The 23,306-nt window shown below is 43.7% G+C and overlaps 1 protein-coding gene across 5 annotated transcripts in view; it reads left to right on the top strand.

Moving 5' to 3' along the window:
- The window catches only part of LOC109924018 (tetraspanin-18-like), a 77,314-nt gene that overhangs the window by 36,114 nt on the left and 17,894 nt on the right, over positions 1 to 23,306 (top strand). For 3 of the 5 annotated variants that reach the window (XM_048607174.1, XM_048607176.1, XM_048607172.1), the window contains 4 exons: positions 9,559 to 9,641; positions 13,717 to 13,823; positions 18,210 to 18,404; positions 19,377 to 19,451. In XM_048607174.1, the coding sequence (XP_048463131.1) occupies positions 13,767 to 13,823; positions 18,210 to 18,404; positions 19,377 to 19,451 (327 nt within the window). In that variant the 5' untranslated portion in view covers positions 9,559 to 9,641; positions 13,717 to 13,766. Of the gene's footprint in view, positions 1 to 9,558; positions 9,642 to 13,713; positions 13,824 to 18,209; positions 18,405 to 19,376; positions 19,452 to 23,306 lie in introns of all 5 variants that reach the window. The other 2 variants (XM_048607175.1, XM_048607173.1) reach the window with 1 other exon arrangement.

Below are 23,306 nucleotides of genomic sequence, written 5' to 3'. Positions count from 1 at the left end.
CTGTCTACCACAGACTACAGGTGAAATCAGTGCAGAAAAAAGAAAAGTGACTGATGGAGTACAATGTATGGAAATGTGACATTATTCACTTTGTTAGGAAAAATGGAAAAACAGAATATTTTCACAATGGCAAAATAGAACAATAAAAGGGCTAATGTTTCTGAAAGTAAGAACACAGAAAGTTAACTTGCAGGTGCAGCAAGCAATTGGGGAAATGTTAAAGCAGTGTGTATTGCATGGATATTGCAACGTCTAAGGGAGGATCTGTCTCATTGCAGTTGTACAGGGTGTTTGTAAGACCACACCGGGATTACAGTGCAGTCTGGCTCTCTGTATCGAAGGAAGGATTAATTTTGACTTGTAGACGGTGAAGTGAGTGATAACTAAGTTGAATCCTTGGATGTTAGGGTACCCTGAGGTGAGAAATTGAGTAAATTGGTCATATACCCTCTTGACTTTAGAAAAATGAGAGGTGATCTCATTGAAACAGTGAAGGTTAAATGCTGAAAGATCACTTCTCTGTCTAGGAAATCTGGAGTTGTATTTTCAGGATGAGTTGTCCTCAGAATTCTGCATCCCAAAATGTTGTGGCCCCTTAGTCGTTGAACATATTTGATGTTGAGATTGATAGTTTGACTTCTCAGCGGATCAGTGGGTACTAAAGTGAAGATGAAATGGCGTTTCTGCCACGATTGAACTGTTTGGCAGAGCAAGCTTGAATGGCTGAATAATCTCTTTCTGCTCCAGTTTCTCATGCCCCAATGGATAGATTCTCAAACAGCGGTGTTATCACTACTGGCCATGGGGGAAACACATGTGCTTCCTTCAGGATTACTATTTTGAAACCCAGTGATCCATTAGAGTGAGTAAAAATGGCACCACAAGGTCAGAGTACAGTCCACGTTTGTCTGCAGGCTTTCTGCACATTTTCAAGCATCTGCATCTCAAGAATTATGATGGTGTGCCCTATGCAGCTCAATTCTCATCACCGATCAGTCCTGGAGAATGAAGACCCCACAGCTGGATGGCATGGCTATCAACAAAAGAAGCAACCTTGCAACAGCCTGAAGAGCTGGAGCTGGTGGCTGCATAATACTTTTGTATCACCATCATTTTCTTAATCACAGTATCACATGACATCAAGAAATTGTTGGAGGCACTGGATAATGCAAAGGCTACGGGGCCTGACAACATTCCAGAAATATTACTGAGCTCCAGAACTTGCCGCTCCCCTAGCCAAGCTGTTCCCGAACAGTTACAACACTGGCATCTACCCAACAATGTGGAAAATTGCCCTGCTAAAAGGTAGGACAAATCCAACCTGACCAATTACCGCCCCATCAGCCTACTCTCGATCATCAGTAAAGTGATGGAAGGTGTCATCAACAGTGCTATCAAGCAGCACCTGCTCAGAAATAACCTGCTCAGTGATGCCCAGTTTGGGTTCCGCCAGGGTCACTCAGCTCCTGATCTCCTTACAGCCTTGGTTCAAATATGGACAAAAGACATGAATTCCAGAGGTGAGGTGAGAGAGACAGCCCTTGATATCAAGGCTGCATTCAACTAAGCATGGAATCAAGGAGCCCTGGCAAAACTGGAATCAAGGGGTATCAGAGGGCAAACTCTTTGGTGGTTGGAGTCATACCTGGCACATAGGAAGATGGTTGTTGGAGGTCAGCCATTTCAGCTCTAGGACATCTATGCAGAAGTTTATCAGGGTGCTGTTCTAGGGCCAACCATCTACAGCTGCTTCATCGATAACCTTCCCTCCATCATAAGGTCAGAAGTGGGGATGTTCACCGATGATTGCACAACGTTCAGCACCATTCGCGACTCCTCAGATACTGAAGCAATCCATGTTCAAATGCAACAAGATCTAGACAATATTCAAGCTTGGGCTGACAAGTGCAAGTAACATTCGCACCTCAGAAATGCCAGGCTAAGACGATCTCCAGCAAGAGTGAATTAAATCATTACCCTTTGACGTTCAATGGTATTACCATCACTGAATCCCCCACTATAAACATCCTGGGGTTACCATTGACTAGAAACTCAACTGGACTCGCCACATAAACACAATGGCTGAGGTTTGGAATACTGAGGTAAGTAACTTACCTCCTGACTCCCCAAAGCCTGTCCACCATCTACAGCGCACAAGTCAGGAATGTGATAGATTACTCCCCACTTGCCTGGATGAGTGTAGCCCCAACAACATCCAAGAAGCTTGACACCATCCAGGACAAAGTAGCCCGCTTGATTGGGACCACATCCACAAGCATCCACTCCCTCAACCACTGACGCTGGGTAGCAGCAGAGTGTACTATCTACAAGATGCATTGGAGGAATTCACCAAAGATCCTCAGTCAAGGGCAGCAGGAACACCACCAACTGCAAATTCCCCTCCAAGCCAGTCACCATCCTGACTTGGAAATATATTGTCGTTCCTTCATGGTCACTGTGTCAAAATCCTGGAATTCATTCCTTAATGGCAAATGGGTCTACCTACAGCACATGGACTGCAGTCGTTCAAGAAGGCAGCTCACTCCCACCTCCTCACGGGCAACTAGGGATGGGCAAGGAATGCTAGCCAGCCAGCTATGCCCATCTCCCACGAGTGAATAAAGGAAGTTTACATCGACCACTCTTTTTGAAGAGTGGTGTCCCTAGGTTCAAATATTCACTTAAAGTTCACCAATTCAGATACAGTGAGACTGTGAGAATTGGAGCATTTTACCCTCCAATATCCATCTCCTGTTGAAGGTTCAAAATAAACCCAATTTAAATGAATTATGGAGTTCTGAATGATGCTTGTGTTATTTGAGGGCTTTGATTTACATATCAAGCTTCAGTATTTTAATCTGCCAATCTGGGCTTCATGCTATGAGTCAGTTTGCTAAAATTTCACAGAGAAGTTGAGGCATTTTTTTGCTTGTTGTAAATCATGAATACCAACCAATAGTTACAAGGCGAGATTTCGAACCTATAATATGATGCATCTTCATCTCACTGTTGACCAGATACAGATGCAACACATTGCAATTATAGAACATGCCTAACATAAGTTAACATCCCAAGGCACCTAATAGTTTTCAGATGATCTGACAGTATTTTGGGAGTCTTAATTACAGGTTTTAATTATTCAGTGTTTGCCCTGCAAAGATGCAACGTATAGTAAGCTGCTGAAAAACAGACCGTTTAATTCTGTTTTTTTAAATCATGTTCAGAGGACATTCTGGGGTTTTGACTGGCTGTAATCTTACTTGAAGATTTATTTTCCTCTCAACTGGCTCTGACTGTTTCTTTGAGATAACAGGGGCATTCCCTGTTGTGAATGCACTCACTGGCATTTGATTTGAGTTTTCCTGTCCCTGACCTGACAGAACTGCTGAGGCCTGGGAATGAAGTATCCAGGGAGAAATCCTATGGTGTCCATTCAGTATCAATAACCACCAGGAAGTTGAATGAGTGACATTAAGAGTGTATGTTCATTGATAAATACCAGATGAGAGGCAGTCAGTTGTACCTAATTGCTCAAAATACAGCCTGTTTTTGCACACCATATTTTTCTGCACTGAATTTAGGAGCTGGATTTTGTTATTTCTCAAATTAGCAGACTTGCAGTTAAAACACAAGCCTGCAAAATGTTTCTGAGGTGAAAGTCCATCAATATATAAAAAAGCAAGTTAGCTATGGTAGGCATCGCATTATTTTGATGGATTAGTCAAATATTTATTATTGATAAGAGCAATGCAACATTTTGTTTTCTTCTAAAATCAAGAAAGTAGGGTCGCCCTCAGTGGCTGCTCATATTCAATGTACCTCACTTTCCTTTCCTGAGATTACACTCTCCTGGATTCTACCAACTGCTCTCTGATGCTAACTCACTGCACTTCTCCGACTATTCATCATTGATCTTCATTAATCTGCCCATGGCTTTGCTCCCTGAGCTGTAATCTGACTCATTTGCATCAAGTGAATACGCTTTTTGGGTTTCCTTCATCAGCAATCACAAACTGCATTGAATTATCAGTGATACAAGCCTTCTTGTGTGCTCTCGTAGCTCCTAGGAATTTGCAGAAGTCCTGACTCCAATACTTAGCTGCCTTCTACATCCAGACCTTCTTCCTGAGTTCTAACTGTACCTTCACTGAGCCTTCAACTATCCCAACTCAGTATAGTTCAATTGCATTTTCAGCAGTACAGCTGAACAGTTATTTTCTGAATAGAGCTTCCTTCTCTCTTTCTCTGTCTCCTTTTCCACCTAACTGTGACTTCAGAAGAGCCCTTCAGTGACATTTAGAACTGTTTGAATGATCTATGGAAAACTTTGCCTTTTACCCTAAGCAATTTTGAATGTGACCAATATTTTGGAACAGTCACACGCAATAATCAACAATAGAGTACAAATGTAACAACTGGAACTATCTGTCCTGTCAATGTTACAATGTTCACCACGTGCTGCCTTCAATAGCACACAAAAGAAAGTATTAATCTCATATTAAAGTCACGAGAAATTCCTATGGAAGAAATTAGTTTGGACTTCAAAAGGCAAAACTCTTGAAAACACAACAACTTACCACAAAGCCAAGTTTTCAGGGGGAATAATTTTTAAGTTTCTTTTAGATATCTGGAAATTTGCATGAATGTACAGACGCGCGAAAAGAAATGAGAATGGTTATTAAATACACCTGAATAATTAAAGAATCCAGAGCCACCTGCCCTCTTTAAATCAGTTACTGCCGCTGAAAATCCACAATAGGCATCCTTAATGGCTTACAATGTGAGGGAATGCATTTTGGGTAGAAGAAACATGGAGAGAAAATACAGGCTCAATGATACAACTTTGAGGGCAGTACAGGAGCAGAGGGCCCTCAGGGTTCAAGTACATAAATGTCTGAAGGTGGGCAGGCAAGTTGTGAAATAAATAAGAAGGCTTATAGGATCCTTGGCTTTATGAATACAGGCAAAGAGAATAACAGCAAAGAAGTGATGTGACCCCCTACAAATCATTGGTCAGACTACATCTGGAGTATTTTAGGAGCCAGTATAGACATGATGTGTCAAATGGCCTCATTCTACACTGTAAAATTCTATAATTCTATACTGCCCAGATGCCTGAACTATTGGTTCTAAATGGACCTCCTCCTTTGAGATAAACACTCTCCTTTGAGATAAACACTCACATATCCCTGTTCTCTGTTTGTCAGTGTCATTTGGCTTGTCATGTGAAGAGCAGTTGAGGACTCTGGGTCAGTATTGGATGGAGTTTAGAAGGAGGGGGGGTATCTGATTGAAATTTACAGAATGCTGACAGGCCTGGATGGAGTGGATGTGGAGAAGATGTTTCCAATAGTAGGAGAGACTAGGAACTGAGGTCACTGCCTCAGAGAGAAGGGATGGCTCATTAGAACTGAGATGAGGAGGAATTTCTTCAGCCAGAGGGTGGTGAATCTGTGGAATTCATTGCCACAGAAAGCTGTGGAGGCCAAGTCATTGAGTGTATTTAAGACAGAGATAGATAGATTTTTGAATAGTAAGGGATCAAGAATTATGGGAGAACGCAGGAGAATGGGGTTGAGAAATATATCAGCCATTATCAAATGTTGGAGAAGACTCGATGGGCTGAATGGGCTAATTTACTCCTATGTCTTGTGGTCTTATAGTGTGATGTAAAGTGGAGACTATTCTGGAAGGTTAAAGAAAGAAAATCTTTTATCGAACACACACATAATCTTGCGCATCCCAATGTGTTTGACAGTCAAGCATTTGAATAAGTGCATTCACTCTTGTAGGAAATGTGGCCGCCAAATTACATTTGTCAGTCTCTCTAAAATACCAATGTGATCATAATCAGATATGTTTCAGTGATAATGGTTGAGGGATAAATATTATCCAAAAAGACATAAGGGAGAACACCATTGTTCTTTCATAAATACAGCCATGCAACCTTCACACCCACCCATGGATGAACCAGCAGATCTCTTCCCCACTGAAGTCCAGGTCTGAGGCATTCAGATCGGGCCACCCTGACCTATACAGGGAATCCAGGTTTGACCATCGTAAGGCCATTAGATATGCCAAGATGCAATATCAAGCTAAGCCTGAGACCCAGACCTGTTTGTGGCAAGGCTTACACAACATAATGGTCTACAAAGCAAAGTTGAACAGAACAGTAGCTCAGTGCTTAGCACTGCTGCCTCACAGCACCAGGGACCCAGGGATTCCACTCTCGGGTGACTGTCTGTGTGGACATTCTCCTCATGTCTGCGTGGGTTTCCTCCAGGTGCTCCAGCTTCCTCCCACAGTCCAAAGATGTGCAGGCTAGGTGGATTGACCATGCTAAATTGCCCACAGTATCCAGGGATATGTAGACTAGGTGTGTTATAGGGGGATGGGTCTGGATGGGATGCTCTGAGAGTCGGTGTGGACTTGTTGGGCCAAAGGGCCTGTTTTCACACTATATGCATTCTAAGGGATTCTAAGAATTGTAGGTAGTACATCCCTATAGGATGAGCTCAATGCATTCTACACTCAGTATGAACAGATGGTCAATGAAGCAATGTCACCTATCCTAGAAGCCTCAGAAGAACCTGTACCCATGGTCATCGTTGCAGGCATTATATCTTCTTGAGAATAAACCCATGGAAAGCGACCGGCCCAATGGGGTCCTGACCATGTGCTCAGATCCTGTGTGAGCCAGCTGGCAGACATATTCTCTGACATCTTTAACCATCCCTTACTATGATCTGAAGTCCCCAACTGCTTCAAGAAGACCACCATTAGCTGTCCAGTAGAAGACAGAGGGTAGTAGATGGGAAGTATTCAGCCTGGAGCTCAGTGACCAGTGATGCTCCGCAGGGATCTGTTCTGGGACCTCTGCTCTTTGTGATCTTTATAAATGACTTGGATGAGGATTTGGAAGGGTAGGTTAGTAAGTTTGCTGATGACACGAAGCTTGGTGGAGTTGTGGATAGTGGGGAGGGCTGTTGTAGGTTGCAACGGGACATTGACAGAACGCAGAGCTGGGCAAAGAAGTGGCAGATGGAATTCAACCCAGAAAAGTGTGAAGTGATTCATTTTGGAAGGTCGAATTTGAATGCAGAATACAGGGTTAGTGGCAGGATTCTCAGCAGTGTGGAGGAACAGAGGGATCTTGGGGTCCACGTCCATAGATCCCTCAAAGTTGCTACCCAAGTTGATAGGGTTGTAAAGAAGGCATATGGTGTGTTGGCTTTCATTGGCAGGGGAATTGAGTTTAAGAGCTGTGAGGTTATGTTGCAGCTCTGTAAAACTCTGGTTAGATCACATTCGGAATATTGTGTTCAGTTCTGGTTGCCTCATGAAAGGAAGGATGTGGAAGCTTTAGAGAGAGTGCGGAGGAGATTTACCAGGATGCTGCCTGGACTGGAGGGCAGGTCTTATGAGGAAAGGTTGAGGGAGCTAGGGCTTTTTTTATTGGAGTGAAGAAGGATGAGTGGTGACTTGATAGAGGTGTACAAGATGATGAGAGGCATAGATAAGGTGGATAGCCAGAGACTTTTTCCCGGGGCGGAAATGCCTATTACAAGGGGTCATAATTTTAAGGTGATTGGAGGAAGGTATAGGGTAGATATCAGAGGTAGGTTCTTCACACAGAGAGTGGTGGGCGTGTGGAATGTGCTGCCGAGGGTGGTAGTGGAGTCAGATCCTTTAGAGACTTTTAAGTGAATCTTGGATAGGCACATGGATGATAGTATAATGTAGGGTATGCAGGGTAGTTTGATCTTAGTAGGATAATAGGTCAGCACAACATCATGGACCGAAGGGCCTGTACTGTGCCGTACTGTTCTATGTTCTATATATCATCATGTCGGTACCAAAGAAAATCATGCAGCATGCCTCAAAGACTGCTATCCGGTGGCTCTGATCTCCATTATTGTGAAGTCCTTCGAGAGGTTAATCATGGCTCATGTCAGCTCCAGCCTACCAAATGCCTTGCTCCTCTTCAATTCGTCTACTGTTGCAACAGGTCACCAGCAGACGCAATCTCCCTGGCCCTACGCTCATCCTTGGAACATCTGAATATTAAGAACACCTACATCAGACTCCTACTTATTGATTACAGTTCTGCCTTCAACACCTTAGTTCCAAACAAATTCATTGCTAAACTTTGAGACCTAGGTCTTGGCTCTCCCCCCTGTATCTGGATCCTCAACTTCCTGATCCATAGATAACAATCAGTAAGAATAGGTGAGAACACCTCCTCCACCATAATCTGCAACACTGGTGCCCCATAAGTCTGCGTACTCAGCCCCCACTATACTCCTTATACACTCATGACTGTGTGACCAAAGTCCACCCCAACTCCATTTACAAGTTTGCTGTTGACACCTCCATTGTAGGTCAGATCTCAAACAACAATGAGGTAGAGTACAGGAAAGAGATTGAGTGCTTAGTGGCATGGTGTGAAGACAGCAAACTCTCCATCGACATCTGCAAAATGAAGGAGCTGGTCATTGATTTCAGGGAGCAGTGTGGAGGGCATGCCCCTGACTGCATCAATGGTGTTGAGGTGGAGATGGTTAACAGTGTCAAGTTCCTGGGAGTGATGATCACCAACAATCTGCCCTCGTCCACCCACATCGACACAACGGTCAAGAAAGCATAGCAATGCCTGTACTTCCTCAGGAAGCTGAGGAAATTTGGCATGTCTGCAAAGGCTCTTACCAATTTTTATAGACGTACCATAGAAAGCATCCTGTCTGGATGTATCACAGCATTGCATGGCAACTGCTCTTCCCAAGACCGCAAGAAAATACAGAGTTATGAACACAGCCCAGTCCGTCACACAAACCAGCCTTCCATCTACTGACTCCATCTACACTTCTTGCTGCCTCAGGAAAGCAACTAACTTAATCAAAGACCCCTCCTAACCCAGTTATACTCTCTTCCAACCTCTTCTGTCAGGCAGAAGATATAAAAGTTTGATTGCATTTTAAGATTTAAGAACACCTTCTTCCCTGCTGTTATCAAACATTTGAATGGACCTCTCAAATGTTAATTCTGACCTCTCTTTCTTTACCTTCTCTCTAGCTGTAACAGTGTATTCAGCACTCTGTTCTGTTACCCTTATGCAATTTTATGTGGAACGATCTGCCTGTAGAGCATGCAAAACTACACTTTTCACTCTATCTCAGTACATGTGACAACAATAAATCAAACTCAAGCATTTCATCAGAAAGGCAGCTTTCCTAACAGTGCCTGACTCCTGCAGTGAACTGTCAGTCTGAATTTGCTGCTCATGCCTGTGGAATGTGTGGTTTTCCATCATCCATTTCCTCATCGCTGCTGCACTGAAGTATATCAGTGAGCGTAATAATGGTAGAATATTGAACACTGTCACAGCTTAACTTCAGATTGTCTAATTTCTTGCTTTCATGTTCCCTAAAGCTGGTTGATATCCCGGGCTCTTTTTAAACTGTTAGCACTTTTATTAATATCATCTTTGTCTTGTTAAGATGCTATGTACAATTTTAATAACTAACCTGCCACTAACAGACATTTGGTTTAACCCCATAGGAAAGAAGAGTTGAGAAGAACTTGATGTGATTGCTGCTCTGAAATCTCTTGACCCTCAGATTGTTATCTGCTCTTATACACAGGTAGGACTTTATGGTGTTTGGAGATACAGAACTAATTGGTTTTGCTCTACTCTTTCAGTTGTGGTCTCTGTAGCTCAGCTCTGGAGGCTGTTATTGAGGCATAACTCTGTAACAATCTAAAAACAATCTAAATTCCAAGAGATTTGGTGTAAGTACAAATGATAACTCCAAATGTAATGGTACAGAGCAACCAATGTTAGTGCTATTTACAGTTCATTACCAAAACTGTGAATGTGGAAAATGGGGCTGGCTTATAGCCTGATGAGGACAAGTAAGTTGGATTCCCCACTAAAAGCTGGTTGTGAGCATTTGTTGTGAGAACGTACACTGGGTGTACACTGGTTCTACAACTCCTTAGACAGCACCTTCCAAATCTGTAAGTCAATCATCTAGAAGGAAAAGGGCAACAGATACTTGGGAACACCATCATTTGCAAGTTTCCATACAAGCCACTCACCATCCTGCCTTGGAAATATATTGCCATTCCTTTAGTGTTGCTAGATCAAAATCCTCCTGAAATTCCCTCCCTAAAGGCATTGTCTACTTACAGCAAGTGGACTGCAGCGGTTCAAGAAGGCAGCTCACCACCAACTTCTCAAGGGGCAACTAGGGATGAGCAAAAATGCTGGCCCAGCCATGTCTCACAAATAAGTTAAAAATAGTGCTCCCCAGTTGAGCCAGGAAATATTAACAACCACCTGAGCCAGATGGGTGCATTCAGAGGGCTTGGAACATGGGCAAAGCCTATAGGTTTGTTGGGCAACCTATGTGCAGCTACTTGGGGCAGATTAGACTGTCTAGGATTGTTCTCCATTGAACTGAGTTATTTCAAGGAAGATTTAAGAGATTAAAAATTCAATAGATTTTGTTGGCATAAATACAGGGAAACTGTTTCCAATGGCAGCAAGATTGGGAACTCGAAGACACAGGTTTGAGGGAGTTGGTAATAGAACCTGGGGTGACATGAAGAGACTCCACCAAACCACACAAAAGTTGATTGTGGGCTCTTCTACAATCTCTGACCAGCTGCAGCAGGTCCCTCATAAAAGTTTAAATGACTGATGCTGCACAGAGGAATGCTACACTTTAAAGATGAGGTGTCTAACGGGTATAGCTATGTCCTATACACAAGCTAGCCTTTCCTTCAGAGAGCTGGCCTCTCACCCCTGCACACTTTGATTTTATTTATTGTTGTCACATGTACCGAGATACCGAGTGAAAAGTGTTGCTTTGCGTGCTCTATAGGCAAATCATAATTTACGTAAGTACATCAGGGCAAAAGAACAGAATGCAGAATATAGTGTTATAGCTACAGAGAAAGTGCAGAGAAAGATCAACTGTAATATATGAGAGGTCTACCCATAAAATCTGAAGAAGCTGTCTTTGAATCTGTTTGTATGTGCTTTCAAACTTTTGTATCAGCTGCCTGATGGAAAAGGTGGAAGAGAGTATAACTGGGGTGGGAGGGATTTTTTTATTATGTTGGCTGCTTTCCTGAGGCAGCGGGAACTGTAGAGGGAGTCAATGGATGGAAGGCTGGTTTGCATGATGGACTGGGCTGCATTTACAACACTCTGTAGTTTCTTGTCTTGGGAAGAGCAGTTGCCAAATCACGCTGTGATGCATCCAGATAGGATGCTTTCTTTGGTGTGTCTATAAAAATTATTAAGAGTCATTGTGAGATGCCAAATTTCCTTAGCCCCCTGAGGAACTTGCTCCTACTCACGTGTGCAGATCTCTCTAACTCACTGTGAATGCAATGCAGGCTGATGATTTGTGTGCTGCCACTCAGATGGATGAGAGTTAGAGACAGAACGTGTTCTATAGTGTTGTCCAGCTCAATGTGAGGGTCCGAGTGCATTGAAATACCTGGTAAAGGACAGAGTCAAGGAGGAAGAGCATTGATGTCAGGACAAGCACTGTCAGCTGACTAGGCGGTGCATCTTGCTGTGTGATTGCAGAGTGAAATGTGAAAAAGAATGAATAAGGAAGGGAAAATGCACAACACCCTGCTGTTCCTTGCCTCTAGCTCAACTATGTTCAATGTTGCATGCCCTTTTTCTGGATGATCTTCTTCACTACTGTCAGCTTGCAGAGCTGTAGGAGCCCCCTGTGTTAGTATACCTCTCTCCTGTTACGTTTCTGATCCCCTGGGAGGAAAGCAATTATTTACAGTTCATAGGCAGAAACAGGCCATTCAGCCCATCCAGATGATACCAGATTTTATGCACCACTTGAACCTCCCTGATCCCTCTTTTTCAACCCTCTCATATTCAGATATTTTCTTCTCCCTCTTGTGTTCATCCAGTTTTCCCCTGGATATACATCAATCTCAGTTGCTACTCCTTGTGGTATTGAGTTCCCTGTTAGTGGGGTTAACCAATGCTCTGAGAACACCAAATGGATTAGCATTTCATGCTCTGTGATGGGTCTGAGCAGCAAGCTGGGGAATACAATGTTGTGAAGGTTAGTAGCAGGTGCAGGCAGAATGGAGCTGCAGGGAAATGAATCCTCCTGACGTGAGAGGCAGACAGAGCCAGGTTGATTCGGTGATGCTCTGGAAAGTGTGAAATCTTGCGGGGTTGTGTGGTCAAACGGAGGGAGATGGGCAGACTTGGTTAGTCCTGGATAGTGCTTGCGGGACTGTATAGTCAATCAGGGGGATTGGCAGCTGGTTGCCCACTGAAGGAGATAAGTGCCACATTCCTGCCGCTTCACCCAACCTGTGGGATCCCTCTGTGCTTCATTTGTGAGCAAAGAATTCTAACCTATTGTTCCACAGTGTTTCCACACACCCACCCTCATCCCCCTTCAAATTGAGATAAAAGCTCGAAGGTCTTACAGTGTGCCTTTAAGTAGCAGCTATCTCACCAGCCTTGCTACCCTCCCAGTGAACTCCCAGCGTGTTTTATAACAATTAGATCTGGCTACAAAGATGGTACTTGTTGCATGTGAGCACCTTTTTTTCATTCACTGGTAGGACATGGGTGTCACTGGCTGGGCCAGCATTTATTGCCCATCCCCAGCTGCCCTTGAGAAGGTGGTGGTGAGCTGCATCCTTGAACCGCTGCAGTCCATGTCAGTGTAGGTAGACCCAGAATGCTGTTTGGGACTGAATTCCAGGATTTTAACCCAGGGACACTGAAGGAGTGGAGATATATTTCCAAGTCAGGATGGTGAGTGGCTTGGAGGGCAACCTTGCAGGGGGTGGTGTTCCTATGTATCTGCTGCCCTTGTCCTTCTAGATGGAGGTGGTCATGTGTTTGGAAGGTGCTGTCTGAGGATCTTTGGTGAATTTCTGCAGTGTATCTTGTAGATAGTACTCACTGCTGCTACTGAGTGTTGACAGTGGATAGAATGGATGCTTCTGGGTGTGATGTGAATCAAATGGGTTGCTTTGTCCTGGATGGTGTCAAGCTTCTTGGGTATTGGAGCTGCACCTATCCAGGGAAATGAGAGTATTCCATCACATTTCTGACTTGTCCCTTGTGGGTGGTGGACAGGTTTTGGAGAGTGGTGAGTTACTGCTACAGTATTCCTAGCCTCTGACCTGCTCCTGTTTATATGGTGAGAACAATTGAGTTTATGGTCAATGGTAAGCTCAGGATATTGATAGTGGAGCATTTAGTGATGGTAGCACTGTTGAATGCCAAGGGGCAATGATTAGATGGTCTTTTATAGGTGATCATCATAGCCCTGGCATTTGTGTGGTGTGAATCTTACTTGCCACTTATCAGCCGAAGCCTGGATATCGTCCAGATCTTGTTGCATTTGAACATGGGCTGCTTCAGTATCTGAGGAGTCATAAATGGTGCTGAACACTATGCAATCATAAGCAAACATCCCCATTTCTGACCTTATGATGGAGAGAAAGTTATTGATGAACACAATGCAGACATTGCCAACCGCTGTCTAATCTATGCCATGGTTGAGAACCACTTTTGGTGTTATCTTTGAGTTAAGAGGTGACTTGTTGAGTGAGCATAAAATAAAGACAAGGGATCACATCAGTAGTTGATCTCTGAATCTGAAGAGGTTATTTTATAAATCATTTCTTTGCTTTCTTTCCCAGCAGATTTCAGAAGCTCATTCACAGTGAGGAATCACGGTTGCCAATGACTTAAGATGGGCCGCTTTGAACGTGTCAAATATTTGATGGTTGCCTTTAATATTCTGATCTGTGTAAGTGAGTTTGAGAGATTATGAGCAGCTTGTCATGTCTCCGAGAGGTGCTGTGATGGGAGCTGTGGAAGAGAGATGCAAGCCTTGCCTGTGCGAGCTGTCCAGTTCTTCAAGTGTTGCTCTGAATTTTATTGAAGGGACAGTTTCGTTGAGAGTAAATTATTCATGTTTGAGGTGATCCTGAAGCAGAAAGCAACTTCCTGCTCCACTTGAGAACATGTTGGAGATGTTGGTGCAGAGTGTGCATAGTTAGACACCCCAGAAACTTGGAGTGGAGACATCCTGCATGATGGGATATAATGCAGGAGATTCCTCTCGCATTACTCAATGTAATTCACACCATCACAGAATTGGCAGGTGGCAGCCATTTGCCCCGTCATGCCTGCACCAGTTCTATTCCCTAGTGCCAATCTCCTCCCTTTTCCCTATATCCCTGTGCACCATTTCTATCCAAATAATTATTCAATGCCCCTCTTGAGTACCTCCATCGTGCCTGCCTCCACCACATTTCCAAGCAGTGTATTCCATATCCTCACTACTGGCTGGGCGAATCAGATTATTTTTCTCACATCATCTTTGTTTCATTTGCACATCACTTTAATTTACGCACCTCTCATTCTTTTTTTTACTTTTACAAGCAGGAACAGTTTCTCCTTATCTCCTCTGTCCAGTCCACTCATGATTTTGCAAATCTTTACCTAATCTCTTGTCTTTCTTTTCTCCAAGGACAACAGTCCCAACATCTTCATCCATCCTCATGGCTGAAGTTTCTCAAACTTGGAACCATTCTTGTAATCCAACTGAGAATCTAACAAGTGTCTTGTACAACTCTCTTTATGCCCCTATTAATAAAGCCATGAACAGTGTATGCTTTATTAACTACTCTCTCCACTTTCAATGAGCTGTGCCCATATGGATCCATGAGCCCCGATTGAGTTGTCTCATTCAGCTCCACTCTACTTCTGACTCTTGTTCTGATAGCTGTTTCCCTTGCCTTTAAACTTGCAATTTAACTTTTTTGCTCAGCCTACAAAGTACTCGTCACTAACGCATAAGGGTTTGGGAGTCTACTGGTGTCAAAGTAGGGAGACATGTCTCGTAAACCAGTCAAACCATTCCCTGCCAGTCATATTTGTTCAACTGTATCTTTCTGTCAATGCTCCAACTCCCTTCATCAATCTTGTGGAATACCTCAGGGCCTGTAACCCTACCTGATCATTACACAAAGCCAGGAGATGCCCCCAATTCCTGTCAGGAGCAGAGGATGGGCAGGCAGAGGAATCACAGAGGCATGCTGTGAACTAAGTGCCTAGCTGGTAAGGTCAAGACACAGGACTAGATGCATGTTAAACAGTGCAAGCAACATGTGATTAAACAGAGCAAAGTGATCCCACTCTCAATGAATCAGATCAAATCTCTACAATGCCACCAAAACAATATCCAGGCAGTCCATAATGATGAACATTTGCCATATATTTCAACTACCCAAAAGCAAGGCTCCTCTCACGCTTCCTCAGTCAAAGAAACTCACCAATATCTATCCAACCTTCCCATCAGACCTCCATTTCTCAGTCCAGGCAATATCTCCTCACACCCTCCAATCTGACCGTGCCCCATCCATGTCAACTCATGGCATCTCCAAGCTATCGTTGCATAATACTTTATGATCCCTTTACCAATTTTTGGCCCTCTCCAAAAGGATAATCTATCCCTTCTAAAAACTCCAGCAAGTTTAGATCTTCTCATCAGTGCAAAGTGCTTAAGCTATGTTTTAAACATACCCCTGATGAAAGTTGGATGGGTCTCAAGGCAACTGCACTTCTTAGTTCACGCCACACTCCCCACCAACCACTTCAACCCACCTGGTACCTTCCCCTGTAACCGTAAAAGATGCAACACCTGCCCACACACCACCTCCCTCACCTCCATCCAGGGCCCTAAATAGTCCTTCCAGGTGAGACAGAGCTTCACCTGCGTCTCCTCCAACCTAGCCTATTGCATCAGGGGCTCCCAATGTGGTCTTATCTATGTCGGTGAGACCAAACGTAGACTAGGTGGCCGTTTGGCCAGCCTAACCTCCCGGTCGCCACCCATTTCAACTCCCCGCCCCACTCCCCCTCCACCGTGTCCGTCCTCAGCCTCCTCCAGTGTCACAGTGACTCAGAACGTAAATTTGAAGAGTTGGTCCCACCTGCCTACACTTGGACCATATCCCTCCAAACATTTCTTATTCATGTACTTATCCAAATATCTTTTAAATACTGTAACTGAATCCACATCCACCATTTCGTCTGGAAGTTCATTCCACTCATGAAACAGTCTCTGTGTAAAAAAAATTGCCCCTCATATCTTTTTTAAATTTTTCTCCTCTCACCTTAAAAATATGCCTCCTAGTCTTGAAACCCCGCATGCTAGGGAATAGACACTTGCCATTCACCTTATCTATACTCCTTATGATTTTATAATCCTCTATAACGTCACACCTCAACCTCCTATGCTCCAGTGAAAAAAGTTCCAACCTATCCAGCCTCTCCTTTTAACTCAAACCCTCCATTCCCAGCAACATCCTTGTAAATATTTTCTGAACCCTCATCTAGCTTAATAGTATCCTTCCTATAACAGGGTGACCTGAACTAGACACAGCACTCCTGAAGAGGCCCCACCAATTCCTGTACAACCTCAACATGATGTCCCAACTCCTAGACTCAAAGATCTGAGCAATGAAGGCAAGTGTGCTAAATGCCTTCTTAACCACCCTATCTACCTGTGATGCGAACTTCATAGAATTATGTACCTGAACCCCAAGGTCTACCTGTTCTACAACACTACCCAAGGCCTTACTTTTAATTATATAAGCGTTGACCTTGTTTGTTTTAGAAAAATGCAATACCTTGCATTTATCCAAATTAAACTCCTTCTGGCACTCATCAGCCCACTGACCTAATTAATATCTTCTTGCAGTCTGTCACTTTCTTCTTCACTACCAAGTGCACTGTCATCTGCAACTTCTGAATCATACCTTTTGCATTCATTTATTGACCTGTATCACAAATGGCAATGGACCTAATACTGAGCCTGTAGAACACTACTGGAAACAGTCTTCCAGTCACACAAATACCCATTGACCATTACCCTGTGCTTCTTGAGTCTGAGCCAAATTTGAATTCAGTTTGCCACTTTTCCTTGGATCCCATTGTCTTTTACTTTCACAGCCCATCTGCCCTGATGGACCTTGTCAAAAGCCTTGCAAAAATCCACAAAAATATTTCAAATGTACTACGCTCATTGACCCACCTTGTTGCTGCCTCAGAATATTCAATTATATTGCTCACATAGGACACTCCCTCAACAAGCTGCTAAGCTGTGTCTTTCTAAATGAAGATTTATTCCTGTTGAATATTTTTCAACAATTTTCCTATCCCTGAGGTAGGCTGTAAAGACTTTGGTCTATCACTTTCTCCCTTTTTAAATAATGGTACAATGTTAATTATCCTACAGTCCTTTTGCACCATGCATGTAGCTGGAGGGTATTAGAAAGTGTGTCTGTTATTTCTATCCTTAACAGCCTACGATTCATTTCATCTGTGCCTGGGAACCTTTTTACTTTCAAAGATGTTAAACTCCTTGATATTTCCTCTCATGATGTTAATTTCAGCCAATATTTTGCACTCCTCCTTGTTGATTGTAATCTCTGTACTCTCCACCTCTTTTGGGAAGACAGATGTAAAGTGTTCACATAAAGGTTAGCTTTAAATTCCCTGATAGATCAGCATTTTCTCTAGTCACGCTGTTGTTCTTTAAGTATTCATTAAAAGTCTTCGAATTTGCCTTCATTTTAATTGCCGATGTATTTTTGTGCCTTCTCTTTATTAGCCTATTTTGCTTTTCCATTTCAGCACAATCACAGCTTTAGGTTTTTAGCAGCGCTTTGGGCCCTTAGTATTTGTCAGAATTTTTCTCTATCCTCTCCTTAGATTTCCTTGTGATCCGGGGTCTCTGGATTTGTTAGTTCTACCCTTTATCGTTAAGGAAACATACATGCTCTGATCCCTCAAGATAGCCTTCTTGAATGTCTCCCTGTAAGTTGACAATGATATACCTTTAAGTATCTGTTCTCAGTTCATTTTAGCTCAATCAAATCTCAGCTCAGTATAAATAACTTTTTACAACTTGAAAACTTTTATCCCTGGTCTGTCTTTGCTTTTTTTTTCAATATAACCACACAAATCCAACTGAATTAAGATCGCTTTTGGCACAGTGCTCCCCAACTGATAGTCCTTCCACCTGACCAACTCTGTTCTCAAAACCTAAGCTCTGTTCGTGTTGGATGATATTTGTTTTATAGCATTATGGGATGGGCCTGATGATTGTGTCATTGTGTTACAGCTAAGTGGACTTCTCCTTCTGGCAGTTGCACTATTGCTGTTACTCCACCCCTCTGAAATTAGACACATTGTGTCAATCAATACGGTGATCTTCGCTGGAACAGTTTATGTTATTATTTTATCTATTGTGCTCCTCATTCTTGGAATACTGGGAAGTGTTGCAGCCTACCGGGAAAGCAGGGGTCTGTTGATGCTTGTAAGTCTGCCTCGTTTTCTTCAGTTCATGTTTTCTTGCAATTTATAAAGTTAATAACGTTATAGGTTAAGCATGGTGCATGATGTTGGTGTGTCAATGTGTCAGAATGTGCAGTGATGAGCAGTCTTATCATGAATCACAGATCCCACAGTCTCAGTGGGATCATCAGGCACTTGGGGTTTGGTTGATGTCTTGCCGATAGGGATCAGTTGGATTTATAAAGTCCCACTGAGGGAAGAAGTGGCACAGCTAAAACTCAAGTTGTTACTTCCATAACCAACCCACCCTGTCCTTCAGAACGATTATTCTCAAGGGTGGACATTGTCATGTCAGGGTGTTGAGAGGCAGGAAAGTAGCCTTAGCTGTTATCGCCGCCAGAGAAGGGCTCATTTACCTGCTCCATTTGGGTCAGTTCCCTGTTCACCAGGTCACTGTTCAATGCTGATGATTTAAATGCTTTCAAAGACAACAGATGGGCAGTAAGCTGCCCCCAGGGAAATGATGCCACCCTCTGTCCCCCCACCCCCTCACACACACTGCCAAAGATCTGATCAATGGTCAGCCAGACTAAGAGAGCATTCGGCCCAGAGTGTAACTTCAAAACCATCTGACAAATGGCAAAACCCAATAAACCCATTCAACTAACTCTTTACTAGAACTGCCCAGTGCTCCAATCCCTGGGATTTCCAGTATCCTCTTTAAGGAAGATCTGTTAATGAGTCTGATTTCAATCTGCTCTGGTGTGGGCCTCTCAGTGCCCACTTTAAGTGAACATCAAGATAGTTCCATTCACTTACAGCCATACCAACTGCTCTGTGCAATTTAGAAACCACTGAGTATTCTGTGGATCATTACCACTACAATGAAAGAGGTGAGGTGAGAAACCTGAAATGGAGATGGGGCTATAGAATATATTTCTGGTGTTTGCCATCTTTACAGTACCTAAAATGAGAGTGGTCTGTCTTCTTTCAGTTCTTCATGCTAATTCTGGTGGTCTTCATGATCGAGCTGGGTGCTGCCATTAGTGCTTTACTCTTCAAGTACCAAGTAAGTGCTCATCAGAACAAGCATGAGGACCTCATACAAACCGCAAATCTGAGCAAGCAGAGCCTTTTGAGCCTGCTCACCATTAAATATCACCATGACTGACTCCTGACCTAGAATCCACTTTTCCCCACATTGCCTTGTTACTACAAAGTCAAAAGCTCTACTGATCTCAGCCTTGAACATAATCTACACTCTGGGCTAAAGAATTCCAAAGATTTACTTTAGTGCTAAATATCCCCTTATCCTGAGTGTATTCCCCCTTGACTCAGAATCCCTACAGTGTGGGAGCAGGACACTTGGCTCATCAAGTCCACACCGAATCTCTAAAGACCATCCCACCAGACCCAAACCCCCACCCTAACTCTCTAACCCTGCATTTCCCATGGACTGGCCTACAGATCCCTGGACACCATGGGCAACTTAGCATGGCCAATCCACCTAACCAGCACATACTTGGACTGTGGGAGGTAACTGGAGCACCCGGACAAAACCCTCACAGGCATGGGGAGAGTATGCAAACTCCGCACAGATAACTACCCAATGCTGGAACCAAAGCTGGGTCCTTGGCATTGAGAAGCAGCAGTGCTAACCACTGAGCCACAGTGCTGCCCCTAGTTCTAGGCTTTCTATCCAGCATTGGTGACTGGACCTACAGCTGTCTAGACCCTAATTCCATTCCAAAGCATCTCCACCTCTCTGCTTTTCCTTCTAAAGTCACACACCTTAAAATGTACGCTCATCAGCTCATCTAATATCTCTTGGTATGGTGATGTGTCAAATTTTATTTCACAACATTGCCATGGGACTGGGTATCACACTTGGCTGGATGGCTTGTAGACAGTTCTGACTAAAGACACCAAAGCCAGTTTATTTCCTGTTCCAGCTGAGATAGACTTGGAACCTGCTTTCCCTGCTTACCCCTGAATGTTGATGGTGTGGGTTTATCTCCAGCAGGGTTATTTATCTGATATGACAATACTAAGTATTATCCCTCATAACATAAGGAGCTGACTGTACATATTGTGCTATTGAAGAATCCAATGGGCATTTATTATAGCTAAATATTATGTGCAGAAATTACATTCATAGGTACATAAGTGCCTTGTGTAGCAATATACGATAGGTTACACAGGGCAGCATGTTTCCATTAACCTGTCACGCTTCAGATGATCTCCAATAAGGTGGAGTATGGGACCTTTATGTCCTAATAAGGTCACATGCAATGATCCAGTGACAATATCATGAGTATGTCTGTTAATGGTACACTGACATACTTACTGTGAGATATAGAATCATAGAGTCATAGCGTCATACAGCACGGAAACAGACCCTTCGGTCCAACCAGTCTATGCCGAACATAATCCCAAACTAAACTAGTCCCACCTGCTTGTTCCTGGCCCATATTCCTCCAAACATTTCCTATTCATGTACTTATCTAAATGTCTTTTAAACATTGTAATTGATCATGCGATATCCTTTGTCCAAAAATGAAAAAAGTCCAGATTTACATGGTTATACAGAAGGGTATGTTGTCAATCCAATAATGTTACAAACAGGTAAAACAGCATTTACAAAACTAACATTTCAAACTCCAATGTAATTTTTTGGAGGTTAACAACTCCCCCTGCTTTGTTGACTGTATACCTGTCTGGAGAGGTGCACATTGTTTTCAGTTGCTCTTCATTGACCATCAGGTTGTCTTGTTGTTAGTTGCTGTCACTCGGCATCACCGCACAATCATCATTGTTCTTCCTCGCTGTTTTAGAGCACAATTGTTGTATTGGACATTACTCTGAGCTGATGTCTGGTCCTGTGCAATGTAGCATCATGATCATGATGGCTTTGCATGATCTGAACTGGCTGCATTTTCCAGAACTCTTTACTACTGTCCAAGTTTTAATATTTTTTTTTCTAACTCCCACTCTGTCCAGTGCGTAGTTTCAATAGTTTTTCATCTGCTCAGTCATCATTATTCCTCTGTCTTTAAAAAGAATGTCTTGTCCCTTGGAATGTTTTGGTAATTGGTTGTTGGGTCAAGTTGCTTTCTTAGCATTGCTTATGCTGGGGATGATAGTCCTTTCCCTGCTGGCATTGCAGCAAGTTAATTCGAAAATGTCACTTTGTTGCTTAGCTCTTGTTGAGCACTGATGTGATAGTACATACCAGGCATCCCACTTGTCATTTGGAATGTGGATAGTGAGGTGCCAATGTGATATAGTCCCCAATTACCACATGGGTCTTTAAACGGTTTGCCAGCAGTGCATTGTCAAACGCTATCCATTCTGGGATGCTGAATAAACTGAAAACAGCATTCCTCACCTGAGCTGCAGTCTCAATGATCGTGTTACTAAGTTGTTGAGCAATGGGAAATTTAGAGTAATCTGTTACAAGGATGTAATCTGCCCCATGCACTGTGAATAGGTCTATTGTCACTTCTGTCGAAGGACATTAAGTGGATGTAGAGGTTCCCTCTACTGCTGGGATTAATATGTTTGACATGCCTCACTGCATTCATGACTCATTGAATATCTCAAACCATCCTTGGCCAGCCCATACAAGCAAGTTTTATGAGTTCAGTGCCCATGTGTCCCTGGAGTATCATGGAGATGATATCTTGACTTTGCTCTTATTGCTCATTCAGGGAATGAGGTCTTCATTAATATGTATTTGGCTTTGGGGCTTATCTGCTTTTGAAAATAACTCGCCATGATGCACCGAGTTCAGCTCTGTGTGGCCACAATGGACAAATCCTCTCACATACCTCTTCAACACTGTCAGGCCTTCTCTGTGCTTTGGGCACTTTGACCAGTTTCTATTTAAACTTGTTTGACTTGGGTATTATACTTGTGAAATGAACAAAAGGGTCAGAGTCAACTTGCAGTTCATTACATTGTATTCACAAAATGTACTAAAGTCATAAAAGGTGCCAGAGATAGTAGGAACTGCAGATGCTGTCATATCCGAGAGAACAAGATGCAGGGCTGGATGAACACAGCAGGCCAAGCAGCATCATAGGAGCAGAGAGGCTGACGTTTCGGGCCTAGACCCTTCATCAGAAAAGGGGGAGGGGAAGGGGGTTTTGAAATAAATAGGGAGAGAGTGGGAGGCGGATAGAAGAGGGATAGAGGAGAGGATAGGTGGAGAGGAAACAAACAGGTCGAAGAGGCGGGGATGGGGCCAGGAAAGGTGAGTGTAGGTAGGGAGTTAGGAAGGGGATAGGTCAGTCCAGGGAGGACGGACAGGTCAAGGGGGCGGGATGAGGTTGGTCGGTAGGAGATGGAGGTGCGGCTTGAGGTGGGAGGAGGGGATAGGTGGGAGGAAGAACAGGTTAGGGAGGCAGGGACGAGCTGGACTGGTTTTGGGATGCGGTAGGGGGAGGGGAGATTTTGAAACTTGTGAAATCCACATTGATACCATTGGGCTGCAGGGTTCCCAAGCGGAATATGAGTTGCTGTTCCTGCAACCTTCGGGTGGCATCGTTGTGGCACTGCAGGAGGCCCAGGATGGACATGTCGTCTGAGGAATGGGAGGGGGAGTTGAAATGGTTCGCGACTGGGAGGTGCAGTTGTTTGTTGCGAACCGAGCGTAAGTGTTCTGCAAAGCGGTCCCCGAGTCTCCGCTTGGTTTCCCCGATGTAGAGGAAGCCACACCGGGTACAGCGGATGCAGTATACCACATTGGCAGATGTGCAGGTGAACATCTGCTTGATGTGGAAAGTCTTCTTGGGGCCTGGGATGGGGGTGAGGGAGGAGGTATGGGGGCAGGTGTAGCACTTCCTGCGGTTGCAGGGAAAAGTGCCGGGTGTGGTGGAGCTGGAGGGGAGTGTGGAGCGGACAAGGGAGTCACGGAGAGAGT

The sequence above is a fragment of the Rhincodon typus genome, chromosome 17 (genome assembly GCF_021869965.1).
Source record: "Rhincodon typus isolate 14 chromosome 17, sRhiTyp1.1, whole genome shotgun sequence".
Taxonomy (NCBI): Eukaryota; Metazoa; Chordata; class Chondrichthyes; order Orectolobiformes; family Rhincodontidae; genus Rhincodon; species Rhincodon typus.
This window is presented reverse-complemented; position numbering and strand designations above follow the sequence as displayed.